Source organism: Lepisma saccharinum, chromosome 17 (assembly GCF_977018435.1).
Source record: "Lepisma saccharinum chromosome 17, izLepSacc3.1, whole genome shotgun sequence".
NCBI lineage: Eukaryota > Metazoa > Arthropoda > Insecta > Zygentoma > Lepismatidae > Lepisma > Lepisma saccharinum.
In genome coordinates, this window is record NC_139245.1 from 7985675 (window position 1) to 8010318 (window position 24644).

The window sequence follows — 24644 nt, forward strand, 5'->3', positions numbered from 1 at the left end:
AAGTGATATGCATAGCAAAGTGTCTGTCCTCTCTCGGAACGATGAGGGCACACAGCCTATTCCGCAGCTAAAGAACAGAGGTGACTCGAGTGTAAACCGAAGGAGGCTGTAAGCGACACCTTACAAGAATCCGTGGATCTTGCCTGTAAAGGAAATTCAATGTTTTGGTAATAACTGCAGTTAGGATATCCAATAACGATGCAGATGCATGAAGATGGAGTTCGCGTCCTTCAATATAATTCAAGTGACGTAATCGTCGATGGAACCTAGACGGTTATGCCGAACTTCAATGTGCGACGGAGGAAACTACAGAGTTTTCGAACTACATAAGTACAGAGAGACTCGTAAATAAATCTCTATAGGTCAGTTCGATGTTAAGATTGTAGCGAGCTTATGTTTCATTCTTGGAAATGAGTTCAGTGTCAAAAAACATAACATTCTTTTAAATGTTTGTTTTTTATATCTGTTGCACTTGTTACATTAAAGTACCTGATTTTAAATATGTGAGAAATCAATGTTTACAATATGCTACATTAAAACTATGTGACGCAACAGACCTTTGAGAGCTAAGGTTTTCTAGCGGGTACTTCGTTGGGTGATGCCTGGTCAGCGTATCGAGTCCCATCGCCGCTGTTTTCTGGCTTTCGAGATCGGAGCCCGCTGTTTCTTCCTCTCAACTAGTTTCCCAACTGTCCTCACAGGCATGATTCAACACGGAAAGATTTTAGTCTCTCACTGCGAATCGAACCAGGGACCAGTCGCACCAAAGGCAAGATTGATTGATTCATTGATTGATTGAGTTGGTGTTTTATGTCCACTTTATGCACAGTAAGGTTAATCGGGACTGGACCGAACCACTATATGCCTCCACCAGGTGCACCAAAGGCGAGAATACTAACAATTTGACTACGTGGGAACACATCAATTATACGCGTATTTAAGTAGCTACTGGAACTTTGGTATGTGCAGGACCAATTTTTTTTTTTAATTCTCCCTTTCGGAAAGCCTCAATGATCTTTTGAAAAGTTACATCTGTTTAGAAATTCTTGCAGAGCATTCACGTGATTCTTTGTGTGGCTTATTTTCACTGTGGAGTAGATGAGTTGCAGAAAATAAGTTTGCGATGCTTGAGTTTTCTTTTTTTTATATACGCTAATCGGGACTAGACCTACAGTTTAAAGTGAGATCCGAACCGCTATGTGCCTCCACCGGGTATCGAACTCGGGATCGCTTAATTACAAGGCAACACCGAAACCGCTCAAAAGTTTACGACGCATCGAAAATAGGTGAAAAAAACACACAAAGATTCACTTGAATGCTTTACAGGGAATTCTAAACAAATGTTATTTTTTTAGAATCAGAGGTTTTCTGAAAGGAGAGAAGTTTTAGAAAAATATTTTTTAGGTTTACTCTCACCTTAACATTTCTTGACTGGTCCAGGTTTCCTTGTGGAATTCATCCACGTAGATCAATTTCCATAAGGTTTGCAAGTTTTCAAGGATTTCCAGGTGAGTGGAAGTGACAAGAAAACCGGCGTGGAAGCTTAGCTTTAAAATGCACACAGCTCAAGCAGGGTGATTGCACACTTCTGCCGAAACTCATTGTCGCGGGCAACTCTCGGCATGCGTACAGAGGGGGGTTTCCCAGTCCCCCGGCAACCCTTGTTTCCACGGAACGTTAGCCAAGAGATGAGAAGTCAAGTCTTGCGAGCGCCGTGGTACGTACATAAACCGTCTTACACCGTTTCTTTCCCCGCAAGTTCCTACCTTCTCCCACATAAAGGTTTCATCAGGCACCAACCTAATCGGTGTCCCGACAAGGCCCGGCAAGACCCGCGAATTACAACTAATCCGGGGAAGGCTGGGGCTCATGAAGCTTTCAAGCGGAAGAAGTCCACGGGCGGGAGATTAAGCATTCTTAATGCAAAACCCTTGTAGCCACGAGTAGGATCCCGAAAAACCGTACTCTCCCAGCTTGCTTCGCTTTCTTGGGGATTTGTTGAGGAAGAAATGAAAAACATACCAGGGGAGACGAGGGGGGGGGGGAATAAGAGACTGAAAGCTGAAATTTCGGTATTGATATTTTTCTGAAGTGCGCATCATTTTCCCGCAATTCCGAAGTAAAAGAAAACCTGGAGTAATAAGCAGGACGGGAGAGGAACAGGTTGACAGAAGGAGCGGGATGGTCCTGTGGGATGCTGGAATGCAAGATGTGCTTTCCGCGACTCAGAGATGGGGAAAAATAATGCAAAAATTGAGGCGGCGAAAATGGAAAAGTCATCGTATTTCACTGGGTTCCATTTACCTACTGGAAGAAGCTTCATTGTGTTATGGAGCTAAATATTCCTCCCTCCTCTTCCCCTGGCCGCCATAGAAGAGCGATTTCTCCACTTGGTGTTTGTTTGTGAATCTTCGACTTCGCCGTGGTCTGAACGTGCACCATCAACTCTTTTCTTCTTCAGACCACAGTCACGTGATGCGTGACTACACAGCACACACATGAAGCAATGTAACCACTGGACATAGACAGACAAGAAATAATAGCAGACTGCCAAACAAAGACCTCAATCAGGAAACAGCTAAGAGTAAGAGAATGGGGGAAAGCTAAATATATCCAGGTTGTGGGAAAAAATGAAAGAGGCGCGCTGGCATGGTTCAGATTAGGGGGATGGAAACAACTAAGAAAGTGAAACGAAGAAGGGGAAACGATATGCTCTTTGTGCGATGGGGAGGAGACGGACGAGGATATTCTACTGAACTGCCCTTCTACACGTGACGTAAGGGACAAGTTTCTGAAAAACTTAACAGCGAGGGAAGTGATAGAAGTGCTGGACGACAGAATGAAGATAAAGGAAGCGGGGCAGCAAGTGGGGAAATACCTGGGAGAAGTAAGAGAACTGAGGAAGAAAGCTATTAGAGAAGGCAGCGAAATGACTGATCATGCTCCAGACGAGCTATCTTTATAGTGTAAGTGTGTGTAAAGCAAAATGTATAAATGTATGCGTTTTTTGGTGAGAGTGCAGGAAAAGAGAACTGGGGCGAGGAAGAAGGAAGAAAGACTGGAAGAAGAACTGTTGGGGGAGGGGAAGAATGTGTATATAGGGGACAAAGTAAGAGACAGCTTAAAAGAAAACTAAATGTAACGAAATATTGTAGAAACAAATGAAAACTATGTAGTGCGTACAGCCTATGGCTCGCACAAAAATAAACTAAATAACTAACTGTCACAGTATCAGAGCCGGTCTTAAGGGATGGCAACTCTGGCACTCCCCTGCGCATCAGGGGACCTCGCGATAGGACATACAGAATAAAAATAAAGTATTTATCCTCATCGGCAAATACAAAATATTAAAAATACCTGTAAGATGATAATTTTATTTTACATTCATAACGCGTAAAGGTACATAACTACAGGGTATGACTGGAGAAGAATTAGCGAAACATTGTAAGGATTTGGATGTAACATTGAGCCACGGCGAATGTCGCGATATTGATGGCAGCGATTTATATTCAGAACAAAGTGTTCCGCGACTCTCTTACCAGGTAATTCAAACAGCAGGAGAAGCCCTACAATACATTCGGCATCTTTCTGACTCCTTTCCAAGCCCGGTAAAGAATAAGCATTTTATTCTTGACTGCCAATGGCGTGCCCAGGATTTTCGATGTCTTACTTTTTAGCAGTCAATTTTATATTATGTCATATTTGCCAGCATTTAAAGATATAGCTTTTGTAGAAATGCAGAACCAAAGTTGGGGGGGGGGGGTAGAACACCCATCAACCCACCTTGGGCACGCCACTGTTGACTGCATTCCATCAAGTGAGCTGCAAACTGGATGCGTCACCTCCCACTTCTGCTCGCATAGCGATCATTCCAAAAGGCCTTAATATCTCCGTAGCTTTCGCTTACGGAAGACCATGCTGCGAACACACTGCGAAAAGGAAGGGAGACAGGGAAGGAGTTTGACTTACGCTCCCAGTTTAATTATTCAGGCTGAAGAAGGTATTCCTTCCGCCTATTAACTGTCTTCAACTACCCCAGCCACCACGCGCACATGCAAAACTCGCAACCCTCCTCGAACAACGTTTGCCAGAGATCCCAAGCTCTGTAGTTGATGATCAGCAAAAACATGAACATCGTTCAGCAAAAGTCCCGCTTTAGACCTTAGCATTTTTCTTAACATTTATGCCATGACCAAAATGCTACCGTCTAAAGTGAAAAATCTTATGGCATTTCAGATGCCATGGCATATTTCATGCATGAAGGATGCATGATGCATCTCAAGGATAGAACCGACTCCATTTCCGCAGCATTTTTCGTAGCATAACCAATCAGAAGCGAGCTCTAGGCAGTGATGTGCCGTAGACTATAAGTTTACATCTACATGCGTTGTCTACACGTAATCTACGCGTAGATTACATCGGGTTGTAGTTTACATAGACTACGTAGACAATCTAAAGTGCATTAAAATTAATTTTCAAGGGTTTCATGAAAGGACAGTGACATTTTCAACTATATTGGTTTCTAACGAAATCAAAAGAATCCTATTTACAACAAATTTCTCTTCTCTTCTATTATCAACTATGGAAGAAAATAAATAGTATGCAAAAAACAACAACAGATGGCAGTCGTGAGGCAAAAGTGGTCTTTTCCCCATAAAACACTAGAATATTTCCTATATTAGGTCTCTTCCTTGGTGAGAAATTGTTCTAATTTGGAAGAAAGAGTATGAAAAATTTCTTCTCACACATCAGCAACTGATACGCAGTATCATTTTCTTCTAATTCCACGGCGCCCTTTGCTAAGTTATCACCTTTCGACATGTTGTTTACATAGATTACGTAATCTAAGTGTATAAAATAGTCTACGTGTAGAATGTAGACTATCGTTGTTTACGCGTAGACGCACACCACTGGCTCTAGGTCACGAGTGTAGCTGTAATGGCGGCCGCGTGAGATGTAAACAATGCATCACTTCACATCTTTAAAGCACGATAACTATTCAATCGAGGTGAATAATGTTTCTCATTAAATGGTTTTAGGTACAAAACAATGGCGTTGCTTAAATACATGCTTTATAGCGTTTACTGTACACGTATGGAAGAATATTTTAGTTGTTTCAATTGTAAACAACGTTAACTTGCCATAGATGGTGTAACTTATGAATAACACTCGAACCGGCAAAACGAGTGGTATACACTCGAAGCCCAATTGTACACGTATAACAATAATTTGTCTGTGATAATGGGCCTTCAAATATGGATCGTGAGGTCAAAGATGCAATGAAATTAAAACTTATGTGAACAAAGTAATCATACCCATGTTAGCATGTACATACACAGTAATACATGAAAATGAAATGAAAGATTATGGGCTGAAACTGCCAAGGCCGATATTTCACTACGATTATTGTTACATTAAAATGATATTCCACTGTAAATGCTCAAGCGAGGGTGGGACACTCGAACGAGTATAAGTGAACGAAAGTGGTCCCCTGCAGTACTCTTAAGATATAAACACAACGTATAAAATTAACTCCAATTTTAAGAGCCTCCCCGATAGTGGGAGCATCTTAAGAATAGCGAATGCAAACAAGAAAAAGGAAAACAGACAAGAGGAAGGGATTATCTACGAAGTGAAATGTAAAGAATGTCAGAGTGTGTACATAGGAGAAACGAAAGAGAGGCTGAAAGACAGGTTGAAACAACATAGGGATGATGTACGACTTAAGAGAGAGAAAAATGCGATATTTAAACACACGAGAGAAACAGGACATGACATAGAGTGGGGTGAGGCTAAGCAGATAGGAAGGGAGAAGACAGTACTAGTGAGAAAATGGAAGGAGGGCAAGGAAATAGAGAAGAAAGGAGAAGAAGACACATTGAACTGGAATTGGTGACTGAAGATAAATAAAGAATGGAAGAAGGTGTTAGAAAGAGTGGAAAGGACAAGAGCGAAAGAGGGGAGAAGAAGGAAGAGGAATGAAGAAAGAAAGAAAAATAGCGTGAGATAAAGAGTCCAACCACTTTCCAGATGAAAGGAAATGTTTTTCCAAATCGCCGTCAGGTGAAAGTACAGCTGACAAGGGAAGGCCACCTGCTGGAATGTTCTACAGAGAAAACAACTTTCCAATAATCTTGTGTCTGGAGGGGGAGTGATTTTTGTGTATATATATTCTTCCTGTTTTGTACCTTGTTTCATTTGTACTTGGTACAGGGTCTGAAGAAGACCTTGCAAGAAGGTTGAAACGTTACGTTTAGTTTAAGTTTTAAAATAAAATAAATGTTCTGCCTTGGTCAGCATATTGAGTTTTTCAAGTAATGTAATATGGTAATCATGGCGTGTGGATAAAAAGCAATACCAATACCAACACAACAGTCACCTGACCTTACCGTGTTCGACTTTTTCCTGTGGAGTTTTGGACAAAGTGTGTGTTACAAAGCTTCGAGAATTCCTACTTCAATCGTCAATGTGACTCCACAAATGCTAGAGAACGTATGGGTTGAGGTAAAAATATCATTTAGACAGTTGCCGTGCCACCAATGGTGCACATGTTGAAGTGTACTAAGCATGAAACAAAACACTGAGTTTATGTATGGAAGAAGTTTTGGAAATAAATCAAGGTAAGTAAAGAAAATACAGGTGTATAAGCTTAAATCTGCTGTTTGCTCATAGATAGCGTTAGTGAGCGTATGAAGCTACCATGGGCACACCATACCTGATGTTTGTATGAGTTGGACATCTGCCAACACGAATCAGTGCACATCGTCAGCACGTGCAGACAACAACAGACAGTGTTCCTGTGGTAAGCATGTCTAGTTTTGTGCCAGAAAAAGAGCATATGCGGGAACCTCTGCTTTTCTGCTTCCATTTGAAGAAATCGGCTGCCGAATCGCATCGAATGCTTGTGGAGGCCTGTGGTGACAGTGCTGTATCGGAAACAACGTGCAGGGATTGGTTTCGTCGGTTCAAAGACGGCAATTTTGACCTGAGCGATAAGAAGAGTGAAAATCGGCCCAGGAAGGTTGAGGACCATCAATTGCAGGCTCTTTTGGACGAGGACGATACCCAAACGCAAAAGATTCTTGCCGAACAATTGGGTGTTACTCAAGCAGCCACTTCCATGCGTCTACGTGCCATGGGAAAGGTTCAAAAGATCGGAAAATGGGTGCCGCATGAATTGACCGATCGGCAGCTGGAGAGACGCCAAAACACATCTGAAATCTTGCTTGCCAGACAAAAAAGAAAGTCTTTCCTGCATCGGATTGTGACTGACGATGAAAAGTGGATATATTTCGAGAATCCTAAACGCAAGAAATCGTGGGTTGATCCCGGCCAACCATCCACATCTTCCTCGAGACCAAATCGCTTCGGCCGGAAGACGATGCTGTGTGTTTGGTGGAATAAACAGGGTATTGTATTGTCACTGCCCACAGCTACCACCAAAAACTGATCAAATTGCACCGTGCTCTGTGTGACAAAAGGCCGGATTATCAACAAAGACATGACAAGCTGATTTTCCTCCACGACAACGCCCCATCGCACACGTCAAGACTGGTGCAAAACTACTTGGAGACACGCAACTGGAAGGTGCTACCCCATCCCGCCTATTCACCAGACCTGGCCCCTTCCGACTACCATCTGTTTTCGTCGATGGGGCACGCCCTCGCTGAGCAGCACTTCGATTCGTATGCAGACGTCCGAAAATGGCTTGATGAGTGGTTTGCCTCGAAAGAGAGGGACTTTTTTTTGGCGTGGTGTCCCCAAATTGCCCGAGAGGTGGACAAAATGTGTAGCTCGCGAGGGCAAGTGCTTTGAATAAATTTCTTGTTCCTTTATATGAACAAACCATGTGTTTTTCTGACTACAAAACAGCAGATTTAAGCTTATAACAACTTATTTCATTATAGTCCTAAGGGAAACACCCGGTATATTGAAAGCAATATATAGACCTCTGTCTCTTGTGTTCAAATATACGATTATCATCGATCTTCGCCGTTTCGTTTATCAATATTTAATACACAGATTTTTTTCACTTTTGATCTTTCTTCCTTAGTTTCTTTTCACCCTCTTTTTTCCTCCAAAACAAAGTGAAAAAAACAAGGATTCGTGATGAAGTAATAGCCTTCTGCTGTTATTAAAACGGGGTCCCCAAGGATGCTGGAGGAGAGAAGAAGCCAACCTCGCTTTGTTAGCCGCGCGGAGGCAGATACCACACCCAAATCTCCACAGACGAAGCCAGCCAAGAGAAAAAGTGGCGGGAAACCTTACACAGGGGAGCGGAGGGAAGAGGAACTACGGCCCTGGAAGTATCACTCCGCTTCTGTAAGAAGAAGAGCTGTGTAAAGTAATTATGTTCCGGTGGATTGAAAAGGAGTCGCCGAAGACGATGAGAATATCACGGTTTGGTACGCAATTTCTTTTGTGAAGAGACTTTTACCATTAGCCTGCAGAGAAAAAATTATGTGTGGTTTCTTTTCTTGTTTTGTTTTGTTTTAAGATACTCTGCTGTAAGCATACATTTACACGCAGGCACTAATTTACAAGTCTTTTTTGTTTTGATTTGTTACTTGGAAAAAGGGAAATAGACATCAAAACTAAACTACAAGTGTATAAGTCAGTAGTGGAACCAATTTTACTATATGAAAGTGATAGCTGGCCAGTAAGAGGAAAAGAAGTAAGTCAAATAAAAACAGTAGAGATGAAATTCTTCCGTAGAATAGTTGGTAAAACAAGAAGAGTACGAAATGAAAGAATCAGAGAAGAATTAAATCAGAAGCCAATAGAAGAAAAACTAACACAAAGACAATTGGTAAGAATGGACGAAGATAGAAAAGCAAAACAATTTATGGAAGCTAGAACAAAGGGAAGGAGAACAAGAGGTAGACACCGGAAGACATTGGAAAAGGAATAGAAGAAATAGGACAAAAGAAAGGAAAAGGAATAAGAGAATTTGAAGAGGATGGAAGAGGAACGGCAGAGATGGAAGAAGTGGATAGAGGCAACCCTGACGCTATGAGGCAAAAGGGGAAAGAGGAAGAAGATGATTTGTTAATTAGCGTCTCTTTTCTTCCACGTTTGGCTAATCGCGACGATGAGGATTAGTGATGATATGATAAAGGAAGACTCACAAAGAACACCCGTGCGCAGGCCGGGATTCGAACCCGGAACCTCTGGCGTCGTCGTAACGCGCTGTGCTAACCAGTCCGCCATGGAAGAAGGCAACTAGACTAATTCACAGTGTGGATTTGGAACCTCTTGTATTCGGAGAGCTACATGAAAAACTGAGGTTATCTCATGATTTTTCCTCTGCCACTCCAGGCGAATTAACAAGTTACTATTAACCAAGTATACGAATGCTTGCCTCGATATTCTTGTTCTTCTCTTTCTTCCCGACTTGTAAGTCGAGTAAGTCTCGTTGTGCACACACACACACAGTAGTAAAGGGTGTTCCGTATAGGACGCCGAATTTGAATCGAGTGCTATGGTTTTGTTTCGAGGTTGGCAGACCTGTTCTTATCAGTGTTGCCATCTGTTGTCATGCCGATTAATGTAGCCTCAATTGTTTTGACTCGTTTGTTGTGGTTTTCTTCCGAAAATCCTCGAATAATCCAGGAGCGTGAAATCCATCCATCCGCTGAGAACGACTGTGTGGTGTGGGTTTTGGCAGGTGGAGTGTGATCTTACACCCTGCGATTTCTTCTTATGAGGGTTTGTGAAATCACAGATGTACGCCAACAAACCACGAACCCTTTTGGAACTGAAGTCGGAAATCATGCGGGTGATTGGAGGCATCGGGACAGACATCTGCGAGAGTGTTATCAATAATTTTGTGGAGGGTATAAATGCATGCAGACTCAGTAGGGGTGGTGGACATATACCTGGTATTGTCTTTCATACGTAAATGGGAGATGCTACTGCTTACATATATGTGAAATATAACTATTTTCATGATATTTTCCCTGTTTTTATTTAATTTTCTAATTCGGAACACCCAATATAAAGAACGTTAAACATGTCACCACACAAATAGGCCATTATTACAGATAACTTTTCTTAATATAGTTTTTCTATTCAAAGCTTTATTCATTCAGGTTGCTTGTGCCCGTCAGACAATATGAGGATTTACCCCCTAACTAAAAAAAAATATTGCTAATTTAACATTTAACATCAAACAAAGACAGCTTTACAAGACGATAAACATTGTTCTTAGCCTATTCCCGTTTGTTTTATTTCCTTACAGATATTGCGTGAGCGTATTGTATACAGAAGAACATTCGTGCTGGTTTGTGTAGAACTTAACATACGCTTTCCAAATCTCAAAGGAGTTCGACACCTTCCCGAAGGACAATGAGATAAAATCTATGCAGGCCCGCCCTTGTCATGTATGAAGGCGGGAGTAGCATGAAGGGTGACTACGCTATGCTATTCCGTCAAGCACGGCGGTTGCATGGCGAGTGAAACACAGACAGGTCTTCTGGGTCCTATTATAGGCACGGACATAAGAAGCACGCCAGGAACAGCACCTACTGTAAATATTGCGTTGCATGATTCGAGTACATGGTGATTCATTACCCAAAACAGGGCCCGTGAAGAACGGAAGTTAGTTGGAGCTAAGTTTATGGCATGTAATACCATGTTCTGGATGTTGAATTGATCTTTTTGTTTGAGTACCACCATGTGCCTCCGCCGAGTATCGAACCCGGGACCCCTTGATTACAAGGCGACGTCTAATGTTCTGCCATATGCTAAGGTATTCGTTCTGTGTGCAGCTACAATTATATTTAACAGATGCCCCGTGTCAAACACGAATGCTTACTTCAAATGGCGTACCCAGGGGAAGTTCATCGGTGGTCATAACCCAATGTTTGGCATGACCTTCGTAAAACAATGAAACGGATGTTGAAGATGGCAAAACATGGAAATAACTGAAGGTAAAAAAATGGGGTGGAATGATTAATATATACATGAAAAAAAAAAGGTAAAGTGCTCCCCTGTGCATAGCACCACGCCATGAAGGCGTATAGGGGGTGTGAGGGTAACGCCCCACACTTTCTTGATCCGGTCGCAAGTGGGGGTGATGTGATCAGCATCATGCACCTGACCGCCTTTACCCCCCAGGGTTTCCCCCAGGTACCCATGTTATTCGACGCTGGGTGGGCGCCGGGGCCGCTTCCATCGTTAGAAAAGTTCCCGGATTTGAACCGGCCGGGGTTGCATAAATTATAATTAAGATGCCGATTTATAGACACTAAAAACTTGTAAAATAAACATCAAAATAATGAAAGGCACTACAATTTTTTTACAATTCACTGAATTTGGCACTGACCATGGAGTTGATATTAATGTTCTTAGCCAGTTGCAATTTTTTAAATTTAAATTCTATATAATCTATTGAATGTTACCTATATTCGTGCTGCTTTCTATCATCTTCGGCTAATCGTGACGATGGTAATGAACAGTGGTTAGATTTAATCGATGAAGGGAAACTTACAAAAAAGATGATCTCATATTTTCTGCTCTGGAGAAAGCTAAAGTAGGGAAAGCCGATATAAGCATAAAATAATTAAAAAAATATATATTGTTAAGAAATATTAATCAACATAGGCACTGCACCTCAAAATAGCGCATTTATAAGCACCATAAAAATGATGATCTCTCACCTCGGCAGGTGGGAGTCAGGCTGGCAGTTCACGATTTATAAATTATATTTATTATACAATGTTTATTTAATTCAATTTTAAAAAAACATAAAAACTCACGCCTTACTGTTTTGCCATGCTTAAAAGCTTTGATGTAATCAAATGTATATATTCGACAGTGTGAATGCCTGGTAGTAAAAAAAGAAAGAAAAAAAGAGCATTATAAGAACTTACCTTTAACTTCGAAGTCTCCGTTTGTCAGCGGAGAAGAATTATCAGCAACAGACTCCGAATTTTTGTCCATGCATTCCGCCTCCCAATCTTCCCCTAAAAAGATAAATAAATAAATAAATGTTCAAGTTATTGTTTGTAACTCAACAACAACGGGTTTATAATAATTATATATAAGCGATATAAACAATATGAAAATTGTGAAAAAACTACACGGGGGGAGGGGGAAGCTGATCGGCCACACTCCATGACAACATTAAGGAGGATCATGAAAGGTAGAATTGAATGTAAAGTAGGAAGAGGAAAGTCAAGAAACCAATAGGTATATGGAACAAACAAATGAGACTGTAAAAGAATTAACAAAGTAAACACCATGAATCTGGATAAGTACAGGAAGAACTGCAGCAAATCAATAAAAATATTGATGATCCAATAAAGATATATATATATATATATATATATATATATATATGGATCTAAATATTGACTTGATAGCACAATGGTATAATAAACAAATAAATAAAAATGGAAAAGGCTACCAGCATGTGAAAAAGCTAAAAGGGACTAACGTTTTTAGTTACAAAATAAAGCGAAATTTGATAGGAGGGGAGAATTTAGGACCGGAATTTTTATGTTGTTTTTTTCATTGATTTCACTCTTGGCCAATCGCGACGATGAGGATGAATTAGTCACTGTTTTAAGTCCACTTTATTCGGAAAGAGGTTAGTTGGAACTGGAGTATGGATTTAGAACCACCACGCGATGTGCCTCCACCGAATCCCATGGTTACAATGTAACAGCGTTAGCCACTACACTATCGGCGAGGTTCGAAATGATGAATTGGTAATTACATGTTGCTGATGAAGAAAATCTAAAAATTCACACTGATGCCCAGAGAAGGCTGGAATCTTTAAACTTCGGTAGTGAGGTCGTGTGTCGATCCCTTGCATCGAGCTGAAATGGCTGTGTATCTGATCAGAAGAGTGACAGAGGAGAATATAATACAAAGCGCTATATGTGCATTTAAAATTCATAGATACGTGAATGAAATACTAGACATTCATTACATTAGAATGTGGTATTTGAAAAGGTTTCTAGGGAGAGAATTCCAGTAACCATCCTCGAAGCATCGGGATAATATATGAATTACATATATATATCCCCCTCCCCTCCCAATGCAATAGTAACGAAAGAAAACAAATGGAGAATCCCTGAAGACGCCCAACTTCCGCGGGATTTCGGTTCCCCAGTTTTTCTTTACATCCATTTTCTTTGTAGTTTCAATCGTACATGTTTCATGCGATAACCCACAACTGGTTAACGTCTCGTGGATATAGTAGACCAAGATTGTTTAGGCGTACCAGGAACAAGCTTGGTTTACACTTAAGATTTATGTGCTCTCCCAATGCAATACTTAGTATCAAGGATGAGGGGTATTCCCCCATCCTCCTCCAAATACTACCCTGATTAAAATGGCAGTGCATTGATAACGTTCAAAGCCAAAATCAGAACGAATACAGGTTTTTTATTTGAAAATGAAAAAAAGAGGCATGCAGTATGTGAATCGCGGTGCATCATGGTACAATCGGTAAGGTTTCTGACTGTCACACGGGAGACCTGGTTCGATTTCAGATAGGAATCTTTCCAGCAATGTCTCTCGACTCTAGGGTACACCCACCCTCTAACAAACTGGTATTTGGGGTCACCCCTGAGGGTAAAGGCGGCGCCTCTAAAAATTGACCGCGATGGTGTGTGTGGTCGTATAGCTTTACAGCCCCCTATGTGGCTTTATGGCATATTTCCCAATATCTTGCAATATGCCTAAATTACGTTTTATAACAATGAAATAAGTAAGAGAAAAGATAGGCAATATGAAAATATAACCGAGCTTCAACATATAATTCATAATATAGCCTGACTGAACACAACGAAGGATGCAAGGTGTATCCTTTCTGAGGACACTCAAATGTCAACCTCCCTTCCACGTAATACTTCCCTGTCTGCATTTTCAGACTAGCGATGCGTCTGGACTCACGGACAGCAAAATCTCCGTGGGAGTCGAGTTGTGTCTTGTCCATGTTGTTGACTGTCCTTTCATGCATTTCATCTTATCACTACTCATCATCACCATTGCGATTAGCCGAAAGTGACAGAAAAGCGAAGTAAATCAAATCAATCAATGAATGGGAACAACGAATACATCTGTAGCCTTACAATACCATATGTCCCAACTCCACAACGAAAACATCTACATCCTTGTAATACAATACGTCCCAACTCCACAACGAATACTTCTACATCCTTATAATACAACACGTCCCAACTCCACAACGAATACATCTGTATCCTTGCAATACCATATGTCCCAACTCCACAACGAAAACATCTATATCCTTGTAATACAATACGTCCCAACTCCACAATGAATACTTCTACATCCTTATAATACAACACGTCCCAACTCCACAACTAATACATCTACATCCTTGTAATACAATACGTCCCAACTCCACAACGAATACATCTACATCCTTGTAAGACAATACGTCCCAACTCCACAACGAAAACATCTACGTGATCCTTGTAATACAATACGCCCCAACTCCACAACGAATACATCTACATCCTTGTAATACAATACGTCCCAACTCCACAACGAATACTTCTACATCCTTCTAATACAATACGTCCCAACTCCACAACGAATACATGATATCCTTATAATACAATACGTCCCAACTCCACAACCAATATATCTACATCATTCTAATACAACACGTCCTAACGCCACAGCTTACACATCAGCATAATCGTCCCAACTCCACAAAGAATACATCTACATCCGTGTAATACAATACGTTCTAACTCCAGAGCCGGGAATGTAGGGAGGCAAACTTCCTCAGAGCTTATATGGCGCAGCAGGATCAATCGGTGAAACTAACTAGTTGCACGCACCTAATCAGAAGTTCAGTCACAAGCTATTAGCTGTTTCACTTGCACATTACCAATAATATTACGCCTCCAAGGGCTTTTGCATATAGCGCTCCACAAAGCAAACGAATTCGCATCACTTGCTTGATCTAAGTCAAACATACGAACCGATCAATGAGTATGGCCCCGAAATGACTCGCGAACATTCACAACAGGCCACGAATAATGCATTAACTTTACATTCATGTATTTGGAGAATATGAACATTTTGCAATACATTTGCTAGGTTATTGAGGGGACTCTACAACACTATGCGAGGAACAAACAAAGCTGATCGTAGTCTGAACTTTCATACTCATACCGACGTGCAAGAAGTATTACTTTAAATAACAGATTATCTGTTATTATTGTAGTTCTTAATATGGATACACCCATACTAATTTGAAAATACAATACAATTAAGCAGAGCTCTAACATTTTACATTCTGCAAATTTAAGCAGAGATGAAATTTTGATATCAATATGTCATCTCTGTTTTAATTCGTGGTCATAGATTGTATAATTGGCCAGAATGGAAATTAACCCCTCCCCAACTGGCCTCCACGATGACGTAGTCGTAATGTCATCGCGCTGTAATGAAGGGAGCCCAGGTTCACCATCCGATGAGGCACATAGTTGTCCCGATCCCACTTTAAACTGTAGGTACAGTTCCAACTGTGCATAAAGTGAACTTAAAGCTCAACAAACAATCATCCTCCAACTCTCCACACACACTTAATACTGTATATTCCTAGAATATAATATTGTTTTTGTATGCTAATTTAAGACAAAACAAATGGACTAGAAAATAAACACAATGAAAAATATATAAAATAGATACAAACTATTTTGTATGCGTTATGGGATATACATACATTCATACATACTTACGTAAACGTATATTCAGCACAAGAATAGCGGTAGGAAAGTGCTGATAACATTTATTAACACAAGGTCATTATCTCACAAAAAAAAATTAAATTATACAACTTGTGTACATTAAGATAAATAGATAAAAGAAATTTGATGGTAATTAAGAGAGATAAATATGGAGAAGAATGCAGGGACCTGACCAGTACAAGAATGGAGAATGAAAACAAATGAGAAACGACAAAGACTAATGGGACACAGAAAGGTAATAAGATTCATAGAAGCTCAAAAGGATTAGATGCGTAATTAGTATGTTTTTTTTAAATGTATAACATAAAATGTAACAAAATTGAAACCGAAGTTGAGATGGCAAGATAAAGTGGAATCTGACCGTAGGACTGATTGACTTATTTATTGTTGTATATTTTACTTCACTTTTTTGCCACTTTCGGCTAATCGCGAAGATGAGGATGAGTGATGAAAGTGATAAAGGGACACTCGCAAAGGAAGACCCATGCCCAGACCGGGATTTGAACCCAGGACCTCTGGCGTGACCTTATGAATTGGAAGGGGAGAAAACATAAACAGGACACTGTGGTATAATAGTATAGTCGAGCAGGCCAAAACAGATAAAACGGTGCATACAGACAAATAAGAATATGAAAGCTTTCTAATCTACTTCTAGAAAGCACCTAAATAAGAATATGAAAGCTTTCTAATCTACTTCTAGAAAGCACCTAAATAAGAATATGAAAGCTTTCTAATCTACTTCTAGAAAGCACCTAAATAAGAATATGAAAGCTTTCTAATCTACTTCTAGAAAGCACCTAAATAAGAATATGAAAGCTTTCTAATCTACTTCTAGAAAGCACCTAAATAAGAATATGAAAGCTTTCTAATCTACTTCTAGAAAGCACCTAAATAAGAATATGAAAGCTTTCTAATCTACTTCTAGAAAGCACCTAAATAAGAATATGAAAGCTTTCTAATCTACTTCTAGAAAGCACCTAAGACTCAAAATATCTTTGATTGGTGACCTTGCAGTGTTCCACATGGAAATTTGCTATTTAGCATCCTTTTTTCTGACGACTGATTCCGTTTCTCTACCTGCGCCAAATAAGAGTGTTGGTCCCTTGTCAGCGGACGGCAAAGCGGTTGTCCACAAACGGACAGCTAGATCGCCCTGATCCTATCGGGGAAGGTCCTCAGAGGTTTTATTTCCCGGCAAAACCCGCTCCTCCTCCGTCCCTCTGCTACCGAATGTAAATTAATCACAATGACGACTTAATCCGTGAAAAACCTTTGTCATTCTGCCTCGTTGTCCCGCATTTCGGCTGCGAATTCCAACTGTCCCGCGGAGGAAAAGGCTCTTATGACATCTGCAATGCAGGATATTCCCTGGAGGGGGAGGAAGGGGAAGGAACACAAGAACAAAAACAGAATGTTTCCTCCCTGATAAGAAATACGTTTTTTTTAAAAAAAGAAAAAATAATTCGTGAGTAACGTCTCATGTGTTGTTACATTCATTGACAATAACTGACTTTAGTTTCCTGTCATATTAAACATTCAGAGTTAATAAATGGCAATGAATCTAAATACAATTACAAACACTAATATGTACTAATCAAAAGATAAATCTTTCAATGTAGTCCACGCCATACACCATGGCGGGAACTGTAGGATCCAAAAATCCTACTTTTAAGAACTACAAACCAAATTACACCAACTAAGGAATGGGAAATATTGAATAATTGTACTTTTATAACAAATACGGAGTTACAGTGGGCTAATACAAGTTTTTTTCTTTTTTTAACTATGTGGCGTCATGCAGTATGACGTAACCTGACCGTGTCCATTTTGTTACAAAGTACTGGACCAGAACTGGAAAACTGTTAACGTTAGCCAAAATCGGATTGCACTCTATAAAAGATCGTTTCAATTTAGTATTTTATTTTATCCGTAATGTGTCACAATAATTTTTTATAGTTTGGGAATAAAATTGGACGTTGTTGCAAGTTATGTTAAACTTGTAACACTATGTAAAACATACAAGAAAAAACTGCAAACCGCATGGACGTCCGCAGGATTTTTTCCAGGGAGGGGCAAGCAAGGCAATTTTTTTCCAGGGGGAGGGCAAAGGATACATATTTCCCTCCAAAATAGTGATGCCTCCTCAAAAAACACTGTTTCAGTCTGAAATTATCATGTTTCTTCAACGAATTTATAATAATTAACATAAATTACTGTGATTGAAATGAAATTATGTGTGAATTATATAATTTTAAAATACACATTCATTTTCCAGGGGGGCACCCCCTTGCCCCCCCTTCCGGACGCCCATGGCAAACCGTATTCAGTCGAATCTAGTTTCAAAGTTGAAGCGTACATTAGATCCGAGTGCAACGTGTAGCATAAACCCATTGTTTTATAATTTTATAAAATAGCGTTATACGAGATTGTAATAAAATAGAAAAATCGTCATATAAACCCATTGTTGTATAAAACAGTATTATTCTGTAATGAAAACAAACTCGTAATATAAACCCGTTCTTATATAAAATTAACTGTATGTCCCCCCCCCCACCTCCCAAGGTTTTGAAAATTGGAGTGCGCATTAGACTAATTGGCGCATCAGATTCGAGAAAATATATGAAACTGAGTTATAAGCATAAAAAAAAAAAATATTTCTGGTATATCACATGCAATTTAGGAGAATTTATACGGAGAAAATATTGAATTTCAAAATTGGAAGAACCGTATATCTAGAACAAATATTTGATTCAATTTGTTCACTTCTATAATTCTGCGATGGACTGTTTGTATTACTTAATGCTACATACACAGCGTGTCCCCAATGTACCAGTTTGCAGGCTGTTTGCACCACAGCAGTGCAACAGATACAACCAAACAGGTTGTTCTTTCAGATTTTCAATTCGTTCCTTGTTGTAGTGCTCGTGTAAAGTGCAACTATACGACCAAAAAAAATGCATCATTCTACAAATATGATTGTAATTTATTATCGATTATTTAAGTTCTTGAATGCATTTGTAAGTATTTTTTTTGTTTTGTTTCGTCTCTCAACGTATGTATGTATATTTGTATATGTTTTCGGCATTATCTTAAGCTACTTGGTTTCCACTTAAGAGACTTAAGTAATTCTTACAATTCTCTTTTCTCGTTGCAGGAACACTGAAGATTTGATGTGTTCAGACAGCGATTGTGTGGGATGATATTTATCATTATAATTCAAGTACCTAGGATGCACTATAAGCAGTGACATGAGCTGCAAACAAGAAGTGCAAATGAGAATCGCAATAGCAAAAGAAGCTTTGAATAGAAGAAAAAATGTTTTTTGTGGACCCATGGACATAGGTCTAAGGAAGAGATTAGTGAAATGTTTTGTGTGGAGTGTAGCACTATATGGTGCAGAAACCTGGACGTTGAGAAGAAATGAAGAGAAACGACTCGAAGCTTTTGAAATGTGGACATGGCGAAAAATGGAGCGTGTAAAATGGACGGACAAGGTAAGAAACGAAGCCGTACTGAAAAGAGTTGGTGAAAAAAGATCTATACTGGAGACCATCAAGAGGAGGAAAAGAAACTGGTTAGGACACTGTCTAAGAAGGAACTGCCTGCTAAGGGATGCCTTGGAGGGAATGGTTGAAGGAGGAAAAGTCCGTGGAAGAAAGAGATATCAGCTTATGGATAATATTAAATTAACTGGGTCCTATGCTATTACGAAGCGTAAGGTGGAGAATAGGGAAAGCTGGAGATTGCAGTGAAAAACCTGCCAATTAGGCAGAAAACAATGAATGAATGAATGAATTCGCCGATCTCCGCTACGACGCCAAGATTCCAGGATTCCAATCCTGGCCTGGGCATGTCCCTTCATCAATTTCATCATATCACTCATCCTCATCGCAGCGATTCTACATTTTACGTTAGGGCTCTCGATTTCGTAGTGTATCAAGTTCTCTTTCCTGTACTGTACAGAATCGAAGTTTTGAAACGTCGTAAAAAATCGAATTTCAAGAAAAATTCAGACTGATTTTCTGAATGTTGATCAAATCTATTTGATGCACCAGAAACGCATCAATTGATGCACTAATGTGTGTTTTATGGCCTCTGCGAAGAATCAGGTTTACAGCGTGATGAATTTTTGTGTATCGTAAAGGTAACGCCAAAGCGAGTAATTCTTTCTGTCGAGATGCACTTTGCGACGCCAAAGGTCCCGGGTTCGAATCCTGGTCGGGCTTGGTTGTTTGTGAATGTCCATTCATCAATTTCATCATTTCGTCACTCATCCCCATCTTCGCAAATTAGCCAAGAGGCACAAAACGCGAAGTAAAATAAACTAAATCAATCAATCAATCAATCGAGATGCACTTTAATGCATCACTTAATTAGTTTTTTATTCATCTTCGACGAAGCACTTAAACATTTGGTCTGAGTTACAAACTTTATGCATTTTTGTATCAGATGATGCACTTATTTTTCCGAGTGTATTCTGTGTATAAGTAATTTTGTGTTTTGTACACACACACACATACACTGGTTATTACATTAGATTTCATTCAGTGATTTAAATTTTCAGGTCTCGCACATAAATGTTATGCATTCGACATCAAATGGCACCTAAATGTTATTTCAAACCCTGATGCATAAATTATTGATATCCCATGAGAAGATGGGGATAATCAAATGTACTAGCTTGTAGCTAAGGTAACTAGGCGATGGACCAGTATAGTGTTCAAATAGAGAATTCATTTAAATGCGCTTCGCATGGAAGCATCACAATAATCATAACTTCAAAATCTTGTCTCCAGATAGACGTTTCCGAAAACGACTTCAAAATACAAGGAGAAGCTTTTACGTTAAACAAGCTCCCTTATGCATAGCACAAGGACTCCTGCGCTCAAAGGAGCCATTCCAACCTTCACGAGCAACCTGAAAGACAGGTGTTCTTTATGTGGTTAGATATTGGCATTATTGGTAGTATTTACTTTGTCCGGGACGCCCAATCGTGAAACGGCTGGCAATACAAGAACGGGACGACCGTGACTGCGCCATATCGGGGGAATCCCCCAGGGATTCCCCAAGACCTGAAGCGCGCGCTCTCTCTGCCCAGTTATTGATACCTTGGGACCAATAACAATGGGGAGAGCCATATTCCGAATACGTTCTTTATTGCGGCTCCTGCAGCCCACCCTCAAATACCTCTCCCCCTTCTCCACCCCTCAAAAAATCCAGATATTTTCCTCCCAGTTTCGGTACCCATTGATTGCTTCTACCCGTCTCGCACTAGCTGTATTGACAACTCTAACTATACCCGTGTGCGGAAGCAATTTAAAAGGTGATCTTCAGTGAAGTCCATGTTTGCATTTATAATATCGAGCGCAATATGGATCTCTGTTTGAGCGTCGATTCTGTCTCTACTTTCGCTTCGCACCCAGAAATGTTCTCAGGCGAAATATATTTTCAAAAAGAAGACTAAAAACATTTCTCGCTGTTAAGTGCTATGATTTGATTTCATTTTTGTGTCTTAAGTTCACTTTATGCACAGTAAGACTAATCGGGACTGGACCTACAGTTTAAAGTGGAAGCCGAACCACTACGTGCCTCCACCGTGAATCGAACCCGGGACCCCTTGATTACAAGGTGGCGACGATATCATTACGCCATCCGGGAGGGTGTTGAGTGTTATTCTTTGTGAATCTTTCCCACGTACACGTCAACAAATCATTTGTTTGCATGGGTACCTGAAAAAAATGTAAGCATGGTCAATCGTGTTCTAAATTGAGATAGACATTTAGTGAAAATCGTGTTGTCGTGTTACTGGCGATAGTAAAATAGAAATGTTTTAAGATAAACAATAAAATAGAATGAATTAAAAAGAAAGAACGAATGAAAGGAAGAAAGGATGCTAGTAAGAGACAGAGAGAGAAAGATAAATACTCGTATTAAGAGAGAAAGAAGAAATAAAAGAAACTTGAGTGAATTAGAGAAAGGAAAGAGAATAAATACAGAAAAAGAAAGAAAGAATGAACAAGCTCGTAAAATAAATTAGAATAAATACGACAGTGTGTTAAAAAAGTCACGTAACACTAACTTCCACCCGTAACTTGAAAACTGTACGTGATATTTACACAGGTTTTTTATGCGTATTTTATGCGTCAACTTATTCTACCTATATAAAGCAAGCTCCAGAAATTAATTAATGGAGTAAATTTTAAAGAATACTTATTTCGAGTGAGAAGAGCGAGGAAAATTGTTTTCGGAGGATCAAAACTCCGTGTTTTGTGACTGATGTCAATAAAATATAATATACATGAAAATTTTGCCTAAATCAAAAATCGGTTAATACAACGTAATTCAGACAAGCCGTTCTGATTGATAATTCACAAATTATGTTTAGTGTGGAAAAAAGGCATTTGTATGTTAGTTTTGATAAGTATTTATTTGACAAATTAAGATGAATGTGTCGCAGACTTGAGAGGAGATCGGGATCTGGAAAAGATCTATTCAGGGACTGAGATGAGGACGATGAAACCTTTTGTAACTCAAGATCAGATCGCGAACAGGACAGACATAGTCTCGTCTCATTTCTTCCTCTTTCTATTACGTCACTTTTCTACCTCTTGAGTTAATTGCGACGATGAGGAAGAATGATGGACAGGTGAAATAGGTGAATGATGGGAGAAGCACAATGATACAGCCACGTAGTGTGGTATTTGGAACGTTTTGATTGGGGGGGGATTGTAGTAACCTTAATAATGAGTAGGTAGAGGAACAATCACAAAGGGATATACATGTGAAGGGATTCATACTTAGGATAGTGGCGGATTTTGGAAAAATATAGGCAATAATATCAGGTTCTATTGTTGAAGTTGTTTGGTGAATGTGATCTCGTTTTCCAACCGCCGCACCGTGTATTTAATAAAGTTTTAGACCGCATTCAGAACTACTTTATGGCGTCCGAACTGTTGTGGTTAACCTAGAAATGAAGATCAAAGTGACTTACCAACGAACAACAGCGAAAAAAGCCAATTAGGAACCGTATTTTGCTAACAGAATTGTTTGAACAGACGAGGCGCGATGGTTTGAATTAGGATCAATTGTTTACGCGGTCGACCACGTAATGTGCTGAGGTAACGACACGAACCAACCGCCGCGTCGCGTCGCTTCGCTAAAGGGGACAGCGCCACGCGTGACGGGCCCTGCAGGTCACGTGATCCCTAGGGAATTCCCCGAGTTACTCCGCAGGGAGCAACAGCTGCCGGGGAGTGTCCTGTTCCGTTGGGGATGCCTGTCATATCAGCCACTGTAATATTAATACACGTAGCCCACGATGATGCTGTCGATAACAGTGCAAGTGAATTGCGCAAGCTCCCCTCCCTATACACGTATGCACAACATGAAGGGGCATGAACGCACGAAACTGACCCCCTCCCCCCTCTTTCCCCCCCTCAACGTGCCATTTCCTCACAGTCCACTTTTGCTGTCTATAAACGTGGCTTCATTGCGTGGATATCAAAGTTTCAGGAACTTTGCTGATATGCTGAAGCCGACGACACGGTCTCGTTTGCAGACGACACATGGATACGCTCTACCCTATCGCGCAGTTGAGCAAGGCGGGAAACATTGCTTTGAACCGGTATCAACTGTGTTGGAGAGACGTTCTTGATGTTGGGGGGAGGATACGTCAATTTGAGTTCATTTTTTAATATTGAAGCCCACTTTATGCACAAAGAGGCTAATCGGGACTGGGCCTACAGCAGTGTTGCCACATGAAGGGAAATTTCCCTTTTGCAGGGAAATTCGCACTGAAGTTTTAGCCAAAAGGGAAAAGGGAATTTCGATTAAAAATATCACCATTTCAGGGAAATTATAAGACTTGTGACTACATTATTACAGTTTATGTCAAACCCCAGTTTCATATTCACATTTTTATTTTTCTCTGATCCTTCTTATTTCTGCTCCCTTGAATATAAACCTGTATCTATTTATATTTCTCTTAAGTTTATTGTACGTCGCTTTTCTGTATCTTCGGATAATTGTAACGATGAGAATTAACGACTGACCATGATTTAAGCCTGGGACATCTGACCAGAAAGCGATGAAGCTTACATGTATGTGAAAAATTTGTGTAACATTTTTTATTCATACAATCATGGACCAACGGAAATTTTACTACCACCACCACTGCTAATAATAATAGTAATTATTATTATATTTGTTTAGGTGAAGGGAAAAAATGGTCCAAAAAGGGAAAGTTTGCCCCTTTGGAAGGGAAATTGTGCCCTCAGATTGTGACAACACTGGCCTACAGTTTAAAGTGGGATCCACCGGAGTGTCGAAACCGTGACTCTGATTACAAGGCCATGGCGTTACCACTACGCCACATTATATGGATACTTTGACAAACACGCCAGTTCAAGTTTCATTTTCTACAGTTTAACTTGACCAGATAACGTATTCGCGATTTCAGCTGTCCTGTAGGTTATGTGGTATGATTGTATTTGGAACTACTCGTAGTGAGATAGTTCGCCTAAGATATGAACGTGGAGATTCAAGTGCTTATTTCTAGATAGATGCTTGAAACCAACACGCACACACACAACAACAACAACAAACAAACAAACAAACAAACTATGACGGTTTGTAGTCATAATTCCCTTGGTGATGAAACGTGAGCCAGCTGCAGTAATATTCTGATGGTTGGAAAACTAACCTAACCTGTAAAGATTGCTTGTCCGTGCTGTGATTGCATACGTAACTCGGAGAAATTCCCGAGAGAGGGCAGCTGCTTACGGGGATAAATTGAGCTGGAAGCCAAAGTTACAAATTTAACCGCTAGAGATCGCTCTTTGTATTAATTTAAAAGGGAACAAATACTAGTTGAATTAGTATTAAACATTATTAAACTTTTTGTAG

The 24644-nt window shown here is 40.0% G+C and overlaps 1 protein-coding gene across 1 annotated transcript in view; it reads right to left on the reverse strand.

The window, feature by feature from the left end:
* Positions 1-24644, reverse strand: part of L (zinc finger protein Lobe) — a 604581-nt gene that overhangs the window by 442313 nt on the left and 137624 nt on the right. The window contains exon 2 of the mRNA XM_083138877.1: positions 11874-11966. Coding sequence (XP_082995003.1) covers positions 11874-11966 — 93 coding nt within the window. The remainder of the gene's footprint in view (positions 1-11873; positions 11967-24644) is intronic.